General features: G+C 46.2%; 1 protein-coding gene across 4 annotated transcripts in view; it reads left to right on the top strand.

Moving 5' to 3' along the window:
* Positions 1 to 23,973, top strand: part of CPM (carboxypeptidase M) — a 144,250-nt gene that overhangs the window by 49,225 nt on the left and 71,052 nt on the right. For 3 of the 4 annotated variants that reach the window (XM_051846436.3, XM_051846435.3, XM_089308656.1), the window contains exon 2: positions 183 to 349. In XM_051846436.3, the coding sequence (XP_051702396.1) occupies positions 186 to 349 (164 nt within the window). In that variant the 5' untranslated portion in view covers positions 183 to 185. Of the gene's footprint in view, positions 1 to 161; positions 350 to 23,973 lie in introns of those variants that run through there. The other variant, XM_089308655.1, reaches the window with a different exon arrangement.

Here is a 23,973-nt window from a genome sequence, read left to right as displayed (position 1 = left end):
GAGCTTTGGGTTCCGGCCACCTGGGGGCACTGCTGCTGCCCCTGGGGCTTGCTTGCAACTTTCACCTCCCTCCCGAGCAACAGGCAGCAGCGTTCGTGCCGGGAGACCCTGCGAGGGGAGGAGCAGGGCTGGCAGTGCCTTCGTCTGTACCCAGCTTTATTATGACTTTTGTTCATTTCCAGAACATGGACTTTGCGCGCCTGTGGCTGGGGCTGCTGCTGCCTTTGGTGGCCGCTCTGGACTTCAGCTACCACCACCAGGAAGCGCTGGAGGCGTTCCTGAAGCGTGTTGCCCAGAACTACAGTTCCATCACTCACTTGCACAGCATTGGCAAGTCTGTGAGAGGTAGGTCCGGCCCCTGATCGTTCATTAAGTGCGGGGCTCCAGACGTGTACGCGGCTGCCTTTTGTATCGGTGCTGTCTGCTTTTCTTGGAGTTTTTGTCCTGTGTGCGCGGATGGGGAGTGGGCAGGGCAGAAGGAAGGGCTGACCTCTGCCAAGCCACTCCGATGTCCTAGGTCACCGAGCCCTTTTGCGTTGTTGGGCTCAGTGTTTTTGCACCTTGTAGACGCTGGTTGTCTGGGATGTGTATTTCCATTCCTTTTCTAGATCCGTTTCTCCCAGGAAAGGCTGTTTATCCACCTCAGTTATCCTTTTTGTTAGTTTATTTGCGTATGTCTTGGACAGTTAGTATCATTTCTTCAATCTCTTTGATGCTGAAGTAGTGCAAGTTTTGTTGCTAAGATTTTTATGCCATGTGTAATTAAGCGCATGACTTAAAAGTGAGGCAAAACTATCATTTCTGCAAGTTTCTTTTCATCCTAAGTAGCACGGTTCTGTTGGTAAGATTCGTGTCATCTATAATTAGTCCTGTGGCTTAAAGTTATGCAAAACCATGGCTCTGTCACTAAAGGCTGATTTTTAAAATTATCCATTTCAAGGAGATAATGGCTACATTGTGTGTGTAGATGGATGTAGATACTGATACTCTTCCTAGCATTTTCATGTTTATTATTGAATTGCTTCATTGTTTTAATTTAGAAACTATGTACAGGCATATTATATTATTCTGATTTTTACAGACAGCAAAGTTGAATCATGGAGAAATTAGATAGTTTGTTTCAAGATCACTCAGATGCTGATTTCATAGCCAGAATTGGCATTCAGATCATTTCGGACAAGGCAAATAATTTCGTCACATACTGTCATTTCTTAATCATCTTTTACTATACTGATAACCCCAAAGACATTACCAGAAAACTTAATAACTGAGTTTAAAGTTTCATGAAGTTTATGCAATTTGTATCACAACTCTTTGTAATGTGTGTGCAAACTACCTGGATTTCCATTCTGAGCTTTCAAGTCAACTTAATTACCATATACTTAAGCAATCATTTTTTTCAAAACAAATTAATGGGATGATTTTTACATTAGGAAAAAGTATTAGCATGCAATGCAAAAAACAAATTATGGGCTGTGTGCAATACTACCTTCATTTTTAAACAACGTTGCCAAAGAGTTGGTGCCAGAATTACTCCACATTGCTCTATAATCCAAAATTACAGAGGCTGTATATTTAGAAATCAGATTTTGAATCAGCATATGTACCTTTTGAAATCATTTTCCCTAAGGCTAGAATAGGGCAATTTAAAAAGATCTAAGAATACTAATTATATTAATAAAGAAAATATAGAACACAACCAGCTTGAGTTATTGTTCAGTCATCGTTTAAACCACAAGATGATGAGGATGTTGTTAATTTTAAGTGCTAAATGACTTGGTAACTTTTTATGTTTTCAAACACAAAGTGCTTGTGAAAGACACTTGGGGACTTTCTTTCTTAATGAGTACCTATTATTCTGATTTATCCTGCGTGAAATCAAACCACAGTGAAAGCCAGCAGGCTTAATTTTATTTTTACCTTGTATGCACTCTTGTGGTTAAAGGATAGAAGGGTTATACTGTAAAATAAAATCTGACTCTAGCAGTCCAATATTTGTGTTGAATCTGTCGCTTTTAATAATTACTGAGAATAGGAAGAATCTCAAATCCACCATTAGGTTGTAAGTGGCAGGTTGAGCTGCATGCCAGTAGCTGGGAGTCAGTTGACACAGTATCACTGCCTATTGGCACAACAATAGTATTCTTTTGCTGGTACGCCCCTTCCTTAGATAGGGAATCTTCCCATTCTGCCCTCTGCTGTAGCTGGAGTGTGTTCACAAACAGGGTTTGCTATATGTGCTATTTATTTATTTATTTTTACTATTATTAATATGGGCAACCTTACCCAGAAGGAAATATAATATCCCTACCTGGCCAAATATGCTTTTAGTTTTTGTAAATTCATATCTCATATCTTCTCATTGCTGTAATCATGGATCATATTTTGCTTTTCTTTCTATTTCACTACTATTTCCAAAAGTAGTATGAATTACTTGCTGCCTCATATTACATTTTTAAAAAATGTGAAGGCGCTCTCATCTGCTTGTTCACTCTCCAAATACTCTCAGTGGCCAGGGATATAATAAGGCTGAAGCCAGGAGCTGGGAATTCATCCCAGGTTACCCACATGGATGGTAGGAACTAAGTTACTTGAACCATCCGTGCTGCCTCCCAGGGTGCATGCTAGCCAGGAGCCGGAACCTAAAGCCCACCTGGGATGTGACCTCGGTTATTCCAGTACAGGATATGGGCACCCCAAGGGGCATCTTAACTGTGCCAAATGCCTAAGCCCACCCCACTCTTTCATCTTCTTGATTATGCGAGTTTTCTCATTTACCTCTTTGGGGCATCTGTATAGCGTCTGATTATCTCTGTTATAAGCAGTGATGCTATCAATTTGTTGGTACATGTCCCGATAATTACCTTCTATGATCGTATGTTGTTTTCTCAGTCTTTTGAGATTTTTTGAAGCCCACAGAGAAGTCTAGCACGCAGATGCCCCTTACCTAGATTGAGCCACGGTAGTCTGACACATTTCACTAGCGCCTTCTGGAGGAAATCCCGCTACCTAGTGACATGGTGAAGAAAATCTTTGATGAAAGAAGAAAAGCAACGCAAAGGGAAAAAAAAAAAAAAAGACTGAGAAAAATCAGAAAAGGTACTTTCTTCCATGTAGTTAAGGGAATATTTCCCTTTTTGGCTTCTAACCCCTGACGCCTGGCATACAATCAATAATCTATACGGGTTTATTTAATGGATTCTACATCTGCTGAGCAAGAAGCCCCCTAGAGGTGCAGTGTTGTGCAGTAGGTTAAGTGCTACCGCGATGCCTGCATCCCATACTGGAGGGCAGGTTCCAAGGCTGGCTTCTCCGCTTCCAATACAGCTCCCTGCTGATGCACCTGGAAAGGCAGCCCATGAGGTTTCAAATCTTTGGGTCCCTGCCACTCCCACGGGAGACCTGCATGGAATTCCAGGCTCCTGACTGCAGCCTGGCCCAAGCCTGCATATTGTACCCATTTGGGAATTGAACCAGCAGGCGGAAAATCTCTGTCTCTGTCTCTGTCTCTCTCTCTCTGCCTACAAGGAAACTTATTTTTTTTAAAGTGCCATAAAAAGCAAAGATGTGTGCCATCCCTTCTGTGCTACTCTAAGCACCCCCTCTCAAACACAAATGCATTTGCTATGTACTTCTCACTTGATATTAGCCAAAAGGCTGAGAAATGAAAACTGTGTACCTCGCAAGCGAGGTTCTTCACACCTTCCAAAAATAGTTTAGAACCATTTTATTTTTTTAAGGGAAGAAAAGTCAAAAGAGAAAGAATCTTGTCTTGAAGGCTGCTCTCAATGGATTGTCACTGCTGGGGAGCTGCTCAGCTATGAACAAAGCCCCGTAAGACGTTTCTAAATGAGATGTCCAAACATCTCTGTTTGAGAAATTTGTCTTTCCTCCTGCTAAGTCCCCTCTTTATTTTATCTGCATGAGGAAGTTTGCAAAGGGGAAGGGGTAGATAATCATCATCTCTCTCTCTCTCTCTTTTTTTTTTAAGTTTCTAAGGATTTTATTCAGTGAGAGGAATGCACAGGAAAGTGAGGGCTTTAATTAGGGGAGAGAGAGGTCTAGAAGCTAAATTGGATCCACACCAGGCAGAGAGCAGGCCAGGAGCCACGTGGAGCAAACACGTAGACAGGAGAGCAGAGAGCTGGTGGCCCGAAGGCCACGGTGCCCACAGGGGAGCAGGGGTGGGGCCAACTGTGTTCTGGGCCTTTTATTTACTCCCAAAGGGGGAGTGGTTACGTAGTCTGATTGGCAGATGGACACGTACAGGTGTGGTCAGGTAGGGGCATGAGATCATGCAAGGGGCATGGTGGAGAGCGTGGTCTCCAGCTTATAAATCTAATCAAGTTGGGGCCGGTGCTGTGGCGTAGCGGGTAAAGCTGCTGTCTACAGTGCTGGATCCCATAAGAGCACCGATACAAGTCCCAGCTGCTCCGTTTCCAATCCAGCTCTCTGCTGTGGCCTGTGAAAGCAGCAGAAGATGGCCTAGGTCCTTGGGCTCCTGCACCTGTGTGGGAGACCCGGCGGAAGCTCCTGGCTCCTGGCTTCCAATCAGTACAGCTCTGGCTGTTGCGGCCAATTGGGGAGTGAACCAGTGGATGGAAGGCTCCTCTCTCTCTCTCTCTCTCTCTCTCTCTCTCTGCCTCTCCTTCTCTCTCTGTGTAATTCTGACTTTCAAATAAATAAATCTTCAAAAATAAATAAATAAATCTAATCAATTTGAGCCTATCTGCCTACCTATATCATTTCCCCCTCAGAGACTCCAGACCTTAATCTTAAGGGTGTAGAATCGTATTTTCTATAGCTGCTTCCTTCTTGTTAGGAGCGCGGCACAGGCCCTGCCTGTCTGGGTCTGGCAGTTTCTGACTATCTCATCTAACAAGTTCACTTTGTGAGCTGGCATAGGCTCGGTCACCACCAGGGGCTGTGTCCCCTGCAAACCAGCTTTCTTATCAAGGCCCCTCCAGTGCATCTGGTGTTTTAATTATTTTAAACTCAACAACTCAAAGTAGACATCATCTTCTTTTGCAGTGTGCATGTCAAATGCAGCACAGAGCTCATGCTAGTGTGAGAGGGAAGATTCACACTCGGGTCTGCCCATCTTGCGGGGCTATCTTGTCTTCCTTTAAAGAGCTAGCCATGGGTGCAGATAGTTACATGATATTCAGTTTATTTCTAAACTTTCCCTGTTATAAACAGTGCTGTGGAGAACATCCTCCTAGCTAAGCCAACAAAAGTTGTCTAGACACGGGCTTGTGAACCATGGCACCCAAGTTCAGGCCCTAGAGCCTGAAGTTTGTGGCTGTGTGCCTGGCACATCCATAGCAAATGCTACATAGGAGCTGCCATCACTATTACTGTTATGACGGGTGCATGTCCAGAAAGCAAATTACTGAGCCTAACAGTTTCAAGAATTTGATACATAGAGCCAAACTGTCCCCCGAGAAAGTTGTGCTGAGTCCTGATTTCTCAGGAAGACCTGTCATAGTCACAAATCAACACATACAACATTGATAGTTTGAAAGGTTATGGTAATTCTCATTGTTATGTTAATGTTTAAATAAATTACATTTAAAATTGATGTATTTATTTATACATATAAGAGACAGAGTGTGAGACAGTGTTCTCATCCACTGGTTCACTCCCCAGATGCCCATAACAGCTGGTGCTAGACTGAAGCCAGAAGTCAGGAACTCAATCCAGGTCTCCCATGTGGGTGGCAGGGACCCAACCACTTGAGCCGTCACTGCTGGGACCTGCAGGAGCAGGAAGCAGGGGTCAGGATGGAGCCAGCTATCCCACATGCTCTGATGTGGGACACAGTGTCCTACCCAGGGGCATAGCCACTATGCCCAACACCCACCCAGTTGTGTTTAATATGAGACAATTTATTTCCCAAGCTGCTATCTCCAAGAACTCTTGTGTCACATATTCATTCATCAGCCTTCTGTTGAATTCCTCCTCCACCAGGGGTCTTGATACCATTTTAGATGTTCAGAAATCTCCCTGAAGTTGGCTTAAATTCTTTCCCCTAAAAAGCGTATACTGTGTTTACATACATAGCTCTCTCATCATTTCCTGTTGTTGAGTGTGGAGATTTTAGCTGATAATTTGCCTTTGGAAAAGAACGTTGCAGGAGTAAGCTTTTGAAGATGCCCGCATCCCAGATCCAAGTGCCTAAGTTCTGGTCCTGGCTGCGCTCCCAGTTCCAGCTCCGTGATAGCGCAGACTCTGGGAGACACCTGGTGACGGCTCGCGTTATTGGGATCCTGCCGCCCGCCCGTATGGGAGATCTGGCTGCCAGCTTCAGCCTACCCCAGCCCAGCCATGGCAGGCGTTTGGGGAGCGAATAAGAGGATGGGAGCTCCCCCCCCCCCCACCTCTTTCCACTCTCAAATTGAAAACAAAAATTATATATATAAAAAAGTTGGTTCAACACTGGGTTTTCTGTTCCACTCCACTCATTTCCCAGATGTGCTGCTAATACCAGTTTGCTTGAGATTCCGTGTGAAATGCTTATCATTTCTTGGACTATTGAGGGCTAGATAGCAGAAAAGGGCTGGAATCTGGGACTTTCAGCTGTCCTATGCAAGCCTTTCCCCTTTCACATGAAATATGAAGTCCCTGTCTGAGCCACCTAACAGAAATGAGTCTTCTCTTACAACCACTCAGGTTTTCTTAAAGTCACTGCCCTATTATGCTACAAGGAAATTGTTTATATTGCCTTGCATCTGTACTTTGGTGTACTTTGAGAGGAAATTGAGACAGAGAATACCCAAAAAGAAACACAGAATTTCACTCTGCTTCTTATCTCAACCTCAAATATGTCTCAACAATAATAATCCAAGGGCAAGCAACCTTTGAAACTATTAAAAATAATGACAGCCAACATTAAGTGAATTTTAGTGTTTGCCTGGGACTTCACATCTATGTCTCACCTAATTAGTGTAACAATGATGTGAAATACCATTATTATCCCCCAATTTACATGTTAAGAATGGACATCAAGTGAATCATCCATTGTGAGGTGATGACAGAGGTTTGAATGGAACCCAAGGCCATCTTGTGATCTTGTGGCAAAGACTTAACTCACTTTTTAAAAAGAGATTTTTTTTTTTTTACTTGAAAGGCAGAGTTAGAGAAGAGGAGAGAGTTTTGATCTTCTGGTTCATTCCCCAAATGACCAAAATTGCTGGGGCTGGGCCAGGCCGAAGCCAGGAGCCAGGAGCTTCTTCTGGGTCTCCCATGTGGGTGCAGGGGTCCAAGGACTTGGGACATCTTCTGTTGCTTTCCCAGGTACGTTAGCAAGGAGCTGGATCAGAAATGGAGCAGCTGGAACTCGAACCAGGGCCCATGTGGGATGCCGAAGTCATAGGCTTAACTTATTTATGCCACAATGCTAGCCCCGAAGATTAAACTCTTAAACTTTTTCTCTAGAGAAAAATTTCTGAGTCTAACACAGTTTTAAGAATTTAGGGGTGAGGGGCTGGCACTGTGGCATAGAAGATTAAGCCTCTGCCTGCAGTGCTGGCATCCCACAGGGGCCCTGGTTTGAGTCGGCTGCTCCTTTTCCAATCCGGCTCCCCGCTAATGCACCTAGGAAAGCAGAGAAAGATGCCCAAGTGCTTGGGCCTCTGCACCATGTGGGAGGCCCAGAAAAACCTCCTTGGCTCCTGGCTTCAGGTCAGCCCAGCCCCAGCCATTGTGGCCATTTGGGGAGTGAACCAGCAGATGGAAAATTGCTCTCTCTCTGTCTCTCTCTCTCTAACTCTGCCTTTCAAATAAATAGATAAATCTTTAAAAAAAAATAATTTGGGAGGTGGAATTTGGCTCAGTGGTTAAATTGCCACTTGGGACACATGCATTCCATGTCAGAGTGCCTGGTTCAAGTCCTTGCTACTCTGCGTCCGATCCAGCTTCCTACTAATGTCCTCCACAGGCCTGGGAGACAGCAGATGATGGCTCAAATACTTGTGTCCTACCGCCCATGTGGGAGGCCCAGCTGGAGTTCCACATTCCTAGCTTCAGTTGGCCCAGCCTTGGCTACTACAGGCATTTAGGGAGTGAACAGTAGATGGAAGATCTCTTTCTCTGTGTCTATGCCTTTCAAATACAATGAAAATGAATTTAAAAGTTTTCAAACTATCTGATACATGTCCCAGATTTCCTTCCTAAACAGTTGTAGTGACTTCTAATCCCTTGAGAGAAACTTACACTAGTCATAAGCCCATACGCAAATCATCGGTGGTTTCAAGTGACTCTAGGGACCGTGTTCCTGTTTTTGTCCTTGCCCCACTCCTCCCCTGGCGCCCGTGACTCTGAAGGAGCTGACGGCATCCTCTGTCATCCAAGCAGAGGTTGGCACAAGTGTGAAATGGCCTTCCTGTGATGGGCAATCTCCCCGGTGGAATTCCTTGAGCCCCTTACGTAGTCGCAATTTTATCCAAAGCAGTTTCAATTTCGTCTTTGGGGATAGAGTTAGATTTTTTCCTCCCCGTATGCTAAATCTCTTTGATTATGAAGGAAAAGGCTGAGATGGTGACTTCACACTTCAGGGGTACCCTCCATCCCAAAGCTTTGAGTTGGGAGCTGTGGAAGCTTCCCACTAAGGGAAATAGCGCCCCCTAGGGGAACCTGGGACCTGTGAAAGGGCAGTTTGGGGAAGGGGAGGACATTCCCCGCTTGTGCGTCCTCCCAGAGCCGCTGTCACAGTGCACAGAATGACCACGCAGCGTGAAAGATGGTTCCCACAGTATTCCAGTGTCCTCCACAGGCCAAACACTAGCTTCCGGTTAGCTGAGCCTAAAACTAGTTTGGTTCACATACGAACATGGAGCTGTTTCCTACAGGAGTGGGTGTTTGGGACAATGGTTAAGACGCCACCCGAGGCCGGCGCCGCGGCTCACTAGGCTAATCCTCCGCCTAGCGGCGCCGGCACACCGGGTTCTAGTCTCGGTCGTGGCCCCGGATTCTGTCCCGGTTGCCCCTCTTCCAGGCCAGCTCTCTGCTGTGGCCAGGGAGTGCAGTGGAGGATGGCCCAAGTGCTTGGGCCCTGCACCCCATGGGAGACCAGGAGAAGCACCTGGCTCCTGCCTTTGAATCAGCGTGGTGCGCCGGCCGCAGCGCGCCGGCCGTGGTGGCCATTGGAGGGTGAACCAATGGCAAAAGGAAGACCTTTCTCTCTGTCTCTCCCTCTCACTATCCACTCTGCCTGTCAAAAAAAAAAAAACAAAACAAAACAAAACAAAAAAACAAAAACGCCACTCGAGGGGCCAGCACAGTGGGTAAAGCTGCCGCCTGTGGGGCCGGCATCCCATATGGTCCCTGTTTTGAGTCGGCTGCTCCACTTCCAGTCCAGCTCCCTGCTAATGTGCCTGGGAAAGCAGTGGTGGCCCAACCCTGACCTTTGTGACTATTTTGGTGAGTAAACTAGCAAATGGAAGATCTCTATTTCTCCCTCTCTGTAACTCTGCCTTTCAAATAAATACATTTTTTTTTTAAAGTTACTTGGGATGCCCACATCCCATCAGAGTGCCTGGTGTGAGTACAGGTCCACTTTTTTTTTTTTTCTAAGATTTATTTATTTATTTATTTGAAAGTTGGAGTTACAGAGGAGAGGCAGAGGCAGAGAAAGAGAAGTCTTCCATTTGCTGATTTACTCCCCAGTGGCCGCAACAGAGGGGACTGGGCTAGATAAAAGCCAGGAGCCAGAGCTTCATTCGGGTCTCCCATATGGGTAAAGGGACCATGAACCTGGGCTATGCTCCATTGCTTTCACAGGTGCATTAGAAGGGAGCTGGATCAGAAGTGGAGCAGCCAAGACTTGAACTGGCTCCCATATGGGATGCTGGCACTGTAGGCGGCGGCTTAACCATTATACCACAGTGCCGGCCCCCACTTCTGATTCCAGCTGGAAGGTAGTGGTGATGACTGAAGGATTAAGGCCCTACCACTCCTACAGGAGACCCAGGTTGAGCTCCAGCTCCCTGCTTTGGCCTGGCTCAGCCTCGGTTGTTTCCAGCATTTGTGGTGTGAACCAGCCAATAGGAGAGGAGATTCATTTTCATCTCTCTTTCTCTCTTCCCATCTCTCTTTCTCTCTTCAAAAAAAAAAATAAATAATTTTTAAACATTTCTAAGTACTTTTCTACACAGTTTTAACATATACCGAACTTCCCATGGATATAGCTATATATAAGTCAAGGGGAAGACATGTTTTGCTTTCAACTCTACTGAGGGATATTCATGTTCAGAAACTCCTGACACAGATGCCCACAGAGCTAAATCAGCTGTGTTAGTGACCTAAGCATCCACAGTGACCCCTCACTGTAGAAAGCACCTGCCTTCCTCATTATATCTTCTGGTGGATTCATGTCAAAAGTTTTACCTTTCTAATACCATATATATATATATATATATATATATATATCAGTTTCTTTGTATTTTTCCTTTATATATAGTTTGAACATTATACGGATCTTAAAATTATGGATGTAAATGTGTTATGTTCTCTATGAGTTGTATGCCAGCAGAGTAAAGTAGGAGTTGTAAATACTAGGCATGAAAAAGAGGCATTATCTGATAGGGATGAGAACTGTTGGTTTAGAATCATAGACACATTGGAGCCAGCATTGTGACATAGAGGATAAAGCCACCACCTGCGATGCTGGTATCCCATATGGGTACCAGTTCGAATCCTGGCTGCTCCACTTTCATTCCAGCTTCCTAATAATGCACCTGGGAAAGCAGCCAAGGATAGTCCAAGTCCCTGGGCCCCTGTACCCACGTGGGAGACCCAGAAGCCACTCTTGGCTCCTGGCTTCAGCCTGGCCCAACCTTGGCCATTGAGGCCATTTGGGGAGTGAACCAGTGGATGGAAGACCTCTCTCTGTGTCTCCTTCTCTCTGCAACTCTGCCTTTCAAATAAATAAAATAAATGTTTAAAAAAAAAAAGAAAGAAACCTCAGACATAGGATCCACTGCAAATCCTAGCAGCCATCATCCAAAAGGTGCTTTGGTTTTTTTCTTAATCCTTGTGCGTGTGTGTGTGTGTGTGTGTAACACTGTGGTGACGGCAGTGTGTCGAGTTGAATGGTCACTGCCATTCTTGCCCTTTCCTCCTTTCACTTTGCTTATTTGGGACACTGCTGGGACAGTCATTTAGCCGAGCAGCGCACAGCAGCTAAGATGCTGCTTAGAACACCCACATCCCATATTGGGGTGCCTGGGTTCAAGTCCTGGCTCACTTCCAATGCCAGCTTCCTGCTAATGTGCACCCTGGGAGGCAGCAGGTGATGGCTCAAGTACTTTGGTCCCTGTCACTCATGTGGGAGACCCAGCTGGAGTCCCAGGCTCTTGGCCTGGCCCAGCTACAACTTTTGCAGGCATTTGGAGAGTAAACTAGGAGATGGAAGATCTCTCCCTCTCTCTCACCCTTTCAAATAAGTGAAAAATAAACATTTATAGAATGCTCCTTTCTCGGACTTACAAAGTAAGAGCAAAGGAATCTTCAAGTGTACTTACACAATATATATCAAATACTAACCTGCGTTTGGGTATCTTGTTTAGCGATTTGAAACAGTTAGCATTCTTCCTAGCTTTCTAGCTATTAAATGTATATAGTAGGCCAGTGCCACGGCTCACTAGGCTAATTCTTCACCTGCAGCGCCGGTACCCTGGATTCCAGTCCCGGTTGGGGCGCCGGATTCTGATCCGGTTGCTCTTCTTCTAGTCCAGCTCTCTGATGTGGCCCAGGAGGGCAGTGGAAGATGGCCCAAGTGCTTGGGCACCAGGCTCCTGGCTTCAGATCGGTGCAGAGCGCCAGCCGCAGCGGCCATTTGGGGGGTGAACCAACGGAAGAAAGACCTTTCTGCCTGTCTGTCTCTCTCTCTCTCTCTCTAACTCTGCCTGTCCAAAAAAAAAAAAAAAATGTATATAGTAGTTTGCTAAGAGATTAGTAAGTCTTATAATTGAATTTGTATTAAAACAGCATGTTGCACATTCACCATGTTTTCTCATCTCCACTTTCTGAGGACCGCGGCTTGTCAGATGTTTAAGAACGCAAGCTTTCTCCTCCGTGACCCTTCACATACATACCTTCCTCATGCTCAATTAGTGAGCCGACTCCACTGCCCTGGAAAAGAAAGGCCATTCACTTGGAACCTCCTGCTGGGGCCGCAAAGGCACTGGTGATAGAGTTGGGGTGGGTGAGTGCTACCCACACCGACCACAGCCCTGGCTGAAGCAGCCAGTGAAGTCTTCCTTCTGTTTATTGAAATAAAGCGCCTACAATTAGCTGCTTATCTCCTTTTTAAATTCTGATAGGAATCTCTCTGTCGAAACTAGAGCCCTATTTACAGAGCACAGCGCAAGTCCTGAGAACTGGCAGTTATCTGAAGGCACAGCGAGGAAGCCCTCCCTACAAAATGCACGAGAGACACGCGAGACGGAAAGTGCAATTAAAAGAAAAGTTTCCTTGGGGGCCAGACCCGCGGGCTGAAATTCACGCATGCTTTTGTCATGGCACATATTGCCCAGGAGCCATGTAATGCACGCGTGTAGTCGGGTAACACTCTGCGTAACATCACACGTGTGTGGTAGGCATGGATGTCAGACTGCATGATCGTTTGCTTGGTCAGTTGGAACTTAGTCCAAAATGTGGCTTCCCTCCCCCTGGGCGGAGTCAGAATCACCTGGCGCTCCTCTTCCTGAGCCCCTCCCTGCGTGTTACCCCGGAGGCCAGCGGCCTGGCTTTGGTCATCTGGGAGTCCGTGCTCACTGTCTGTGATCCATGCTCAGGGGGACAAAGCGAAGAATTCTCACACTTACTAAGTGAAACGTGTAATGGTAAACTCAGTGTTCTGCTGCAGTACTGAAAATATGTAGGCTGGCGCCGTGGCTCACTAGGCTAATCCTCTGCCTTGCGGTGCCAGCACACCAGGTTCTAGTCCCGGTCGGGGTGCCAGATTCTGTCCCGGTTGCCCCTCTTCCAGGCCAGCTCTCTGCTGTGGCCCAGGAGTGCAGTGGAGGATGGCCCAAATGCTTGGGCCCTGCACCCCATGGGAGACCAGGATAAGTACCTGGCTCCTGCCATTGGATCAGTGCGGTGCGCTGGCCGTGGCGGCCATTGGAGGGTAAACCAACGGCAAAGGAAGACCTTTCTCTCTGTCTCTCTCTCTCTCTCACTGTCCACTCTGCCTGTCAAAAAAAAAGAAAAGAAACTATGTAAGTGTAGGGCATGTATATTTTATTTATACCTTTCTATAGTTACATAGTTTTTAAGATTTATTTATTTTTATTTATTTATTTGAAAGGCAGTGTTAGAGAGAAGAAGAGACACATGTACACAGAGAGTGATCTTCCATCTGCTGATTCGCTCCCCAGATGCCCGCAATGGCCGGGGCTGGGGGGCTGGGCCGGGCCAAAGCCAGGGGCCGGGAGCTTCATCTAGGTCTCCCACATGGGTGCAGGAGCCCAGAGACTTGGGCCATCCTCCGCTGCTTTCCCAGGAGCATTAGCAGGGAGCTGGATCAGAAGTGGAGCAGCTAGGACTCAAACTGGAGCCCATAAGGGATGCCAGCAGTCGCAGGCAGTAGCTTTACCTCCTAGGCCACAGTGCCAGCCCCTAGTTATAGATATGACATGTAAGCACTTCAGGTCTTCAAGAAAATGAAATTGCTTTCTTGTGCTATGATCTGTCTTGCTAAAACTAGCAGTTTTTAAAAAATGTTTATTCACTTGGGGGGCAGAAAGAGAGAGAGAGATCTTCCATCCACTGGTTCTCCCACCAAATGTCTACAACAGCCAAGGCTGAGACAGCACAAAGCCAAGAAACCAGAACACCATCCCGCGTGTCACCGATACTTTCCATGGTGTGTATTAGCAGGAAGCTGAGTTGGAAATGGAGTAGCCAGGACTCAAAGCAGCACTCCAGTACAGGATGCTGGTGTCTGTGCCCAGCAGCAGCTTAACCCACTGCATCATGGTGCCCACCCCCAAAACTAACGTCACCGAGATAGGATAACTATCTCTGGTAGAACTGGGAGGAGGCAAGTGTTTAGATGCTGGTTAGGATACCCACATCGCACATTCCTGGGTCTAGTTCCTCAGCCCATCTTCGTGCAAAGACACAGTGAAGGCTTAAGTAGTTGAGTCCCTGCCACCCACGTGGGAGACTTGGATTGTGTTCCCGGCTGCTGGCTTCAGGCCAGCCCAGTCCTGGTCATCACAGATATTTTGGGAGTGGACCACTGGGCATAAGTAAAGAATTAAAACATTGTAAAGGAGGAAGAGGGGGCCAGCATTGTTGCACAGCAAGTTAAGCTGCCTGTTGCAACACTGGCACGCCATGTCGGAGTGCCGGTTTGTGTCCTAGCTGCTCCGCTTCCAATCCAGCTCCCTGCTGGAGGATGGCCGGAGTACTTGGGCCCCTGCCACCCATGTGGGAGACCTGGATGGAGTTCTAGACTCCATGAGTTTAAGTCCTTGGGCCCCTGCACCCTCATGGGAGACCCGGAAGAAGCTCCTGGCTCCTGGCTTCGGATCGGTGCAGCTCCAGCCATTGCGGAGTGAACCATCGGATGGAAGACCTCTCTCTCTCTGCCTCTCCTCTCTCAGTGTAACTCTGACTTTCAAATAAATAAATAAATTTTTTAAAAATAGAGTAAGTAAACACTGTTGCTTGTATTTGAGGAGCATGGGAACAACTCAAGAGTCTGCACAGAGGATGAGTGTGCACACACGTGCGTGTGTCACGTGCAGAAGCCTTTCTCCCCGGAGGAGTGAGGCAGGGATGCTTCCCCTGTACTCAGAACGTTGTGCAGGTTGAAGATGAAGGCAGCTGCTGTTTCATTATTCCTGCTGTGCATGGTTCAGAAAAGCACAGGTTTTGGGAACTATACAGCCTATTGAAAATAACTTGAATTAATTCATTTGAAAGGCAGAATGACAGAGAGAGAGAGAGACAGAGAAAGAGAGATCTTTTATCTGCTGGTTCACCTTCCCAAATGGCCACAAAGGCTAGGATTGGGCTGGGCTGAAGCCAGGAGCCTGGAACTCCATCCAGGTCTCCCACCACGGTGGCAGGGGCCCAAGGACTTGGGCCTCCCTCTGCTGCCTTCCCAGGCACATTAGCAGGGAGCTGGATGAGAAACAGAGGAGCTGGGACTGGTGCCGGCACTCCAGCACAGGATGTGGGTATCCCAAGCAGCGGCCTAACCTGCTGTACCACAATACCCAGCGTTAAATATTCACTCCCCTGTCCATTATTGATAATTTAGTTGAGAGCACCCATCTGACATTAGCAGGTTGGGCCTATTCCTGTGAAGCCAGCATCCCATATAAGCAGTGGTTCAAGTCCTGGCTGCTCTGCTTCTGATCCAGCTCCCTGCTAATGCACCTGGGAAGGCAGCAGAAGATGGCCCAAATGCCTGGGCCTCTGCGCACATGTTAGAGATCCAGATGAAGCTCCTGGCTTCTGGCTTCAGCCTGGCCCAGTCCCAGCCATTGTAGTCATTTGGGGAGTGAACCAACAGATGGAATCAATCTCTCTCTCTCTCTCTCTCTCTCTCTCTCTCTCTCTAACTCTGCCTTTCAAATATACAAAATAATTCTTTAAAAATAATTCTTTTAGGTGGGGGACATTTGCTCTTGCAAAATTGTGAATGTTGGCAGATATGTGGAAAGCATAGGATCATTTTAACATGAGGTGTGAGTTTTCCCATTGTTTTTAAATTAGAAACATTTATTTTCACCTTAATACTAATGTTAATTTGCATGGAGATAAATTTCAGATAAAGGTTGCTCAATTGGGGAAGACTTTATTTTTCCTGCTGCTCTTAGGGACTTGGATGAATGCTCCTGTTGTAGTAGAGATTCCCTAGTGACACATCTCGTTGATCTATCCTTTGTGAGTTTCCTTTGTTCTAGTTATGAACACACAGACAAATTGGGAAATGCCATGTCCTAGCCTTAACAGACTTTTTTAGCTGGACTTGGTCATCTTTTGAATTTTAACAACATACACTTCTAAATGAACAAAAGGTGTTTTCAGGCCATGGCACACAGTTTTAACACAACACCGTGTCAGTCAACTTCAGAGACTTTCAAACTTCTTTTAACCTTAGAGTGTTTTGTTTAAAAGACCCTGGCTTTGGGCTGGCGCTGCAGCTCACTAGGCTAATCCTCCGCCTAGCGGCGCCAGCACACCAGGTTCTAGTCCCAGTCGGGGTGCCAGATTCTGTCCTGGTTGCCCCTCTTCCAGGCCAGCTCTCTGCTGTGGCCAGGGAGTGCAGTGGAGGATGGCCCAAGTGCTTGGGCCCTGCACCCCATGGGAGACCAGGATAAGTACCTGGCTCCTGCCATCGGATCAGTGCGGTACGCTGGCCACAGCACACCAGCTGTGGCGGCCATTGGAGGGTGAACCAATGGCAAAAGGAAGACCTTTCTCTCTGTCTCTCTCTCTCACTGTCCACTCTGCCTGTCAAAAAAAAAAAAAAAAAAAAAAAAAAAAGACCCTGGCTTGGAGGTGGGCATGGTCTCCCTAGGCCAGGCACTGTGTTTGATGAGGTATGTAGCAGTGAGCACACAGCCTCGCTGTTATTGTGTTTCCTGAACATACTCATGGGAGAGGCAAACAGAAAACAAGACGAGATTTCAGTTTTGATCATTCCTGTGAAGCAAATACGTAGTTGAATGTAATGAGGAGTACCGGTTACCCTGGAATGTCCGTTCAATGAAAGCAGGAAACTTACCTTATCAATGACCAGTAGCCCTCACCCTCTCACTACCCTTGGTTTCGCTTTTCCAAGTTTCAGTTACCCATAGTCAACTGCAGTATGATAATGTTCAATGGAAAATTCCAGAAAATAAATTCATAAACTTTGGGGCCAGCATTGTGGTACAGTGGATTAAGCCACTGCCTGCACTGCTGGCTTCCCATATTGGAGTGCCAATTCAAGACCTGGCTACTCCACACTGCGTATCCACACTGCATAAGCCACCCTCCCATCAATCACTTAGAAGCCATCTTGGTCATCAGATCAATTGTTGTGATATCACAGTGCTTGTGTTCTGGTAATCTTTATTTTAGTTGATTAGTGGCCTCAAAGTATAAGAGAAATGATGCTGGCCCTTTTGTTACAGTATATTCTAATTAATTACTGCTGTTAATCTTTTTAATATAATTTTATTATTTGAAAGGCAGAGTTACACAGGACCGTGGGGGGTAATAGCGAGAGAGATCTTCTAACCACTGGTTCACTCTGCAAATGGCTGCAATGGCCAGGGCTGGGCTAGGCCCAAAACCAGGAGCCTGGAACTCCATCTGGATCTTCTATGTGGGTAGCAGGGGCCCAAGTACATGGGGCATCTTCTGCTGCTTTCCCATGCACGTTAGCAGGCAGCTGGGTTGGAAGCAGAGCAGCCTAGAGTCATAGGAGTCAGCTTAACCCACTGTGCCACAATGCCAGTCCCTGTTGTTAATCTTTTATAATGCCTAATTTATAAATTAAGCCTTATCATAGGTATGTATGCATAGGAGAAAAGATAATATACATAGGGTTTGGTATTCTCTGTGGTTTCAGACATCTACTGGGGTAGGGAGTCAGGGGTTCTTGGTGTGTGTTCCTTGCAGACAGGGGTGGGATGGCTACTGTATTCCCAGTTCCTGGATCATAGTAGTTATTGATTGAAGGAACCTTGTGTGGCAGGAGAGTGACACTGACAGGTGATGGAAGGCCTGGCTACAGAGATGGTCAATTCGGTCGGGCTCCGGAAGGTGAGAATGAGCTGGCTTTTGCTGCCTGATCATGATTGTGCCAAACGCACATGCAAAGCCCTTGCTGAGTCCTGAGAACAGAAGTGAGCCAGTGTGGCAGGAGCCTGCTGATCCAGGGAAAAACGGTACCTGAGCAATCTGGAGAGGCACGCAAGGGGCAGATCAGAGAAGACCTGATATAGGAAGAGTGTGATATCTATTCTGAGAATCATGGGATGCAGCTGAATTCACAATGGCTAAGATTTGGAATCAACCCAAGTGTCCATCAACTGAAGACTGGATAAAAAAAAATGTGGGATATGCACACCATGGAATACCACACAGTGGTAAAAATAAAATGAAGTCCTATCATTTGCAGCAAAATGGATGAAACTGGAAAACATCATACTTAGTGAAATTAGCCAGTCCCAAAAGGACAAACACCATATGTTCTCCCTGACCTGTGATAACTAATAGAGCACCTAAAAGGTAATCTACAGACGTGAAACTGACACTTTGAGATACAAAGACTTTGAACAGCCCTTGTTTTGACTATTGAGGAACATTTTTTGTCATACTGTTTGTTGAACACTTTACTTAGTATAGAGTTAATCATCTGTGTATAAAGTTAATTGAAAATAGATCTTCGTTAAAAACTAAAAATGAGAATAGGAAAGGGAGGAAGAAGAGGGATAGGAGTGTGGGTGTGAGGGTGGGTAGGGTGGGAAGAATCAGTATGTTCCTAAAGTCATATTTATGAAATGCATGATCTTTGTATTCCTTAAATAAAACGTTTCTTGGGGAAAAAAAAAAAAAAGAACCATGAGAAACCATGGAAGGTTCTTAAGCAGAGAATGATGTAAACTGATGTTCTAGGAAGGGGCAAAGATAGAATAATATCTTTAGAATAATAGAAGAGGGAGAATCCAGGGCCAGTGCTGTGGCACACTAGGTTAAGCCTTCGCCTGCAGCGCTGGCATCCCATATGGGCGCTGGATTCTGTTCCAGTTGCTCTCCTTCCAGGCCAGCTCTCTGCTGTGGCCAGGGAGTGCAGTGGAGGATGGCCCAAGTGCTTGGGCCCTGCACCCGCATGGGAGACCAGGAGAAGCACCTGGCTCCTGGCTTCGGATCAGCGCAGTACCAGCCGTGGCGGTCACTTGGGGGGTGAACCAATGGAAGGAAGACCTTTCTGTCTCTCTCACTGTCTGTAACTCTACCTGTCAAATAAATAAAAAATAAAAAATAAAAAAAAGAAAAGGGAGAATAATCCACTATAATAATTCACGCAAGTGCTGATGCTGGGGATTTGGCTCAGGATGCTGCATTAGTGGTGGGGGCAGTTGGGGGCCTGCCACACACATGGGAGAGCTGGCTGAGTCCTGGCTCTGCTTCTGATCCCAGCTTCCTGCTAACGCGCAGCCTGGGGGCCTGCCACACACATGGGAGAGCTGGCTGGAGTTCCTGGCTCCTGGCGTCAGCCTCTCCCAGCCCTGGCTGCTGTAGGGAATGAATCAGCAGATGGAAGAGCCTCTCGTTCTCTTCCTCTGTCTCTCTGCCTTCCAAATAAGTAAATAATTTTTAAATGATGGCATATTAGAAGTGGAGAGAAACAAGGGGATTAGAAATTTGTTTTGGAAACAGAACCAACAGTACTACTGGATTGGATTATAGGGAAAGGGTGGAGTGGAGGAAAAAAGAAGAATAAAAAATGGCCCTTGGGTTTTTTGCCTAGGCAACTGAGTGTATGAGGCATTGTTTACTAAGATGGGGAAACTGGAAGAAGGCAGATTTGGGATGAAATCAAGAGCTCTGTTCTAAATAATTAAAAACATTTTAAATCCTTGGTAGACGTGCAGTGAGGTTGTCCAGCAGGTAGTTGGGTATGTAGGTGGAGCTCAGGAGAGAAGTTTGGCTATAGAAATAAACTTGGGGTGGCCGGCACTGCGGCATAGAGGGTTAAGCCACATCCTGCAGTGCCAGCATCCCATATAGGCACCAGTTTGAGTTCCGGCTGCTCCTCTTCCGATCCAGCTCCCTGCTGGGAAAGCAGCAGCAGATGACCCAGGTGCTTGGGCCCCTGCACCTGCATGGGAGACCTGGAAGAAGCTTCTTGCTCCTGGCTTAGGCTTGGTGCAGTCCTGGCCGTTGCAGCCGTCTAGGGGGTGAGCCAGCAGACAGAAGACAAAATAGGATGGAGTAGGTGGAAAACCAAGAGTAGCGTATAGTCTGCAGGGATGGGGAATGGTTCAGGACCGGGGAATCTCTCTGCGGCTCCCACCACCCACCAGTGATCTGCCGGAAGCCTGACTCAACATTAAGTCATATGCAAAGCACAGGTCTGTTCCAGCAAGAAGCTCTTTGCAGGAGCAGTCAGAGGAAGATACATGGTGGCCAAACTAGGGAGACCAGATTGGGCTTTCTCATCTTCCCTCTGTGGGGAGCCCACTTGCTTCTGGGAGGAGCCTGTTTCTCCAGCTGTGGATGCAGACACATGGACAAAATGCCCCCACCCCGGGAAGCCCACACTTGAGAATTCAGTCCCTGCAGCTGTGACCAGCAGGGTCGCAGATCCCTACATGAGTCCCATGTGATCGTCACACCAGGAATCTTCACGTCCTCTCTGTGCGATGCTTCATCAGCCTTCCCGCATCCTGAGCCACTCCCTGAGAGGTTCAAGATGACATCACCAGACCGTGACCATCTCAGAAGCGTAGTGCTCAGAGTTTAGTTCAGGGTCATTGCCATGACCGCAGCCATTCCCAGAGCCAAGCAAGAACTGAATGAAACAGATTAGCTGTGTGAACTCTCTCAAGGTTGGGACTGAGTGCTGCTCGAAGTCAAAACTCAGAGTCAGGGTCAGGCATTTGGTGCAACAGTTAAGACATCACTTGGGGTGTCTGCATTCCAAAGCCAAGTACTTGGTTCAAGTACCCAGTTCAAGTCCTGGCTCCTGGGGCCAGTGCTGTAGCTTAGTGGGCTAGCCTCCTGCACCAGCTTCCCATATGGGCTCTGGTTCATATCCCGGTTGCTCCTCTTCCGATCCAGCTCTCTGCTATGGCCTGGGAAAGCAGTAGAAGATGGCCCAACTCCTTGGGCCCCTGCACCCGTGTGGGAGACCCAGAAGAAGCTCCTGGCTCCTGGCTCCTGGCTTCCTATAGGCCCAGCTCTAGCTATTATGGCCATTTTGGGGAGTGAACCAGCAGATGGAAAACCTTTTTCTCTCTTTCTTTCTCTCTCTGTGACTCTACCTCTCAAGTAAATAACTAGATCTTTAAAAAAATAAGAAGATCTCTATTAATCCATCTCTGTCTTTCAAATAAATTATATAAATAAACAGTTAAAAAGTCCCAGCTCCTTTGCTTCCAATTCAGGTTCCTGCTAATGCACACCCTGGGAGGCAGCAGACAATGTCTCAAGTACTTGAGTCCCTGCCTCCCACGTAGGAGACCTGGATGGAGTTCTGGACTTCTGGTTTCAGCCTGGCCCAGCCCTGGCTGTAGCAGGCATTTGGGGGAGTGAATCACTAGATGGCAGATCTCTCTGTCTCTGTCTCTTTATCTGTCTCATTCTTTCTCTGCCTTAAAAAATTAAATGAAAAGAAGAAAAATCAAAAGTTGAATGACATGTCCCAAAGTATAGTTAGTGAAATTCTGTTTCTCTCCAGAGAGAATCATTCCATTTATTTAGCAAACATGTATAGAATGCCTAATATTCAGGGTTTCAAAAAGTTCAGGAAGAATAGAATTAACAGACAATGTGCACTCTCCGGGCGCTTCCTGAAGCTCTCTTGCACAGTTCATGGCAAAGAAGTTAGGCACGGCCTGTACCCTGATGGAGTCGGGATCCACAGGCAGGGCAAGATACCCAGCAAATGCAGATGTGATTAGCCCTGTGGGAATCTGAGGACACTTCAAAAAGTTCATAGAAAATGGAATTAAAAGGTGAATTAGTTTTGTTGCAAAAAAAAATTTACAACCCAAGGGATCTTCAAAAGGTCATTGAAAATGCAGCTTATGAAAAAAAACTATCCATGGATTCCAAGGGAAGTTATAATCATTCTAGGAAAATGACAAACTCCTTTTTTCTCTTCTGTTTTTTTTTTTTTTTTTTAAGATTTTTTTAAATTTGAGAGGCAGAGAGGTCCATGTTGAGGCATATCAGGTTAAACTGCCGCCTACAACACCGGCATCCCATATGGGCGCTGGTTCACGTCCTGGCTGCTCCACTTCCAATGAAGCTCCCTGCTAGTAGCCCGGGAAAAGAGGATGGCCCAAGTGTTTGGGCCCCAGCCACCATGTGGAAGACCTGGATGAAGCTCCTGGCTCCTCTCTTTGGCCTGGCCCAGCTCTGGTCGTCATAGGCATCTGAGGAGTAAACTGGCAGATGGAAGATCCCTCTCTGTCTCTTTCTCTTTTTCTATAACTCTGACTTCCAAATAAATAAATCTTTAAAAAAAAATCAATAAAAAGATTACCTTCTCAGGGACCTGTCCTTAGAGAGATTGCATCTACTTGTTCACTCCCTAAATGCCCAAAACAGCTGGGACCAGACAAAGGTCTAAACCAGGAGCTTGGAATTCAGTCACCTGCTGAGTGGCAGGAACCCAACCACTTGAGCCATCACCTGCTGCCTCCCAGGGTGCACATTAGCAGGAAGCTGGAGTTGGGAATGAATCCAGATGCTCCTATATGGGATATGGGCATCTTAACCACTCTACCAAATGCCTGTCCCAGGTTTGTTTTCCTAATTGGAAAAATTTCTGTGAATTTTATAATTCGTTTGGTATTGTAATAGAGATTCCTTTCATTATTTTTTCTTTATTTAATATTATTTATTTTTATTTTGGCACAGCAATCTCTGGAACAACAAAAAAATAGTGAGAAAATGAAAGAAAAGTAAACCAGATCACCGACAAATAGAGTATTAAGTGTATGAAAATAATAACAGCTCCTAAGAAACATCAGTGTGAAGAGTAATTATTTAAAAACCATAATTGGGTCAAATTATTCATGTAAGTCTTAAAGCTAATTTATTTTTACAAGTAGAACTCGTTAGAATCATCTCAGTGGTGTGTTACACTGAGTCTCTTTTCTCTTCTGCCCTCACAGAGCATAGCTCAAATAGAAAGGAGTAATTTTTAATTAACAATTTTGGAGGGGCCGGCACTGTGGTGTTGAAGGTAAAGCCACCGCCTGCAGTGCCCGCATCCCAAGTGGGCGCTGGTTCGTGTTCCAGCTGCTCCACTTCCAATCCAGCTCTCTACTATGGCCTGGAAGAGCAATTGAAGATGACCCAAGTCCTTGGGCCCCTGCACCCATATGTGGGAGACCCAGAAGAAGCTCCTGGCTTCAGATGGACTCAGCTCCGGCCATTGCGGCCACCAGTGGATAGAAGATCTCTCTCTCTCTCTCTCTCTCTCTCTCTCTCTTTCTCTTTCTCTTTCTCTTTCTCTTTCTCTTTCTCTCTGCCTATGCCTCTCTGTAAATCTGCCTTTCAAATAAATAAATCTTTTTTAAAAAAGCAATTTTGAAGATAAATTCTGGGAATGCCAAACCTATGCAGAAACTGATAGATATTACCCACAATTCAAAGAGAAAGGCCAGCGTATTCAGGATCAAACTGTTACACTTACAAAGATTATTGCAATACAATCATTGTCATGAATTTTAATCAGGCGTATTTAAGACGGTTCCCGGCTGTGCTGAAAGGGCACACGGTGCTGGCCTGGTTCCTAGGTGAGCTAGTCAAGGTGAGCAGAGGTTGGCGGAGTGAAAGAAATGAAACTCCTGATGGTTTTGTCTTGTTTAAGTTCCTTTTTCAGATACAATTCATATACCATGAATTCGGCCTTTTTAAAGTGTTCAGTTTGGTGGCTTTTAATATTTTTCCAGAGTAGGGTATAGCACCCATTACTGTCCTAATTCCAAAATAATTTAGTCACCCCCATGACCTTAATCGACTTTCTGTCTTGGTGGATTTGCTTCTTCTGGACATTTCATGTAAGTGGAGCACTCAATGTGTGGCCTTGTGTGGTACTTTTTCTTTTTAAGAGTTACTTATTTATTTGGAAGTTAGAATTACGGAATTACACAGAGAGGAGAAAGGACAGAGAGAAAGAGGTCTTCCATCCGCTGGTTTGCTCTCCAAATGGCTGCAACAGCCGGAGCTGAGTTGATCAGGAGCCAGGGCTGCTTCTGGGTCTCCCACAAGGGTGCTGGG

This window comes from Oryctolagus cuniculus, chromosome 11 (genome assembly GCF_051225735.1).
Source record: "Oryctolagus cuniculus isolate XC-2025 breed Fujian yellow rabbit chromosome 11, ASM5122573v1, whole genome shotgun sequence".
NCBI classification, from domain to species: Eukaryota; Metazoa; Chordata; class Mammalia; order Lagomorpha; family Leporidae; genus Oryctolagus; species Oryctolagus cuniculus.
Note: the sequence above shows the minus strand (reverse complement) of the source record. Positions and strands in the feature narration are given on the sequence as shown.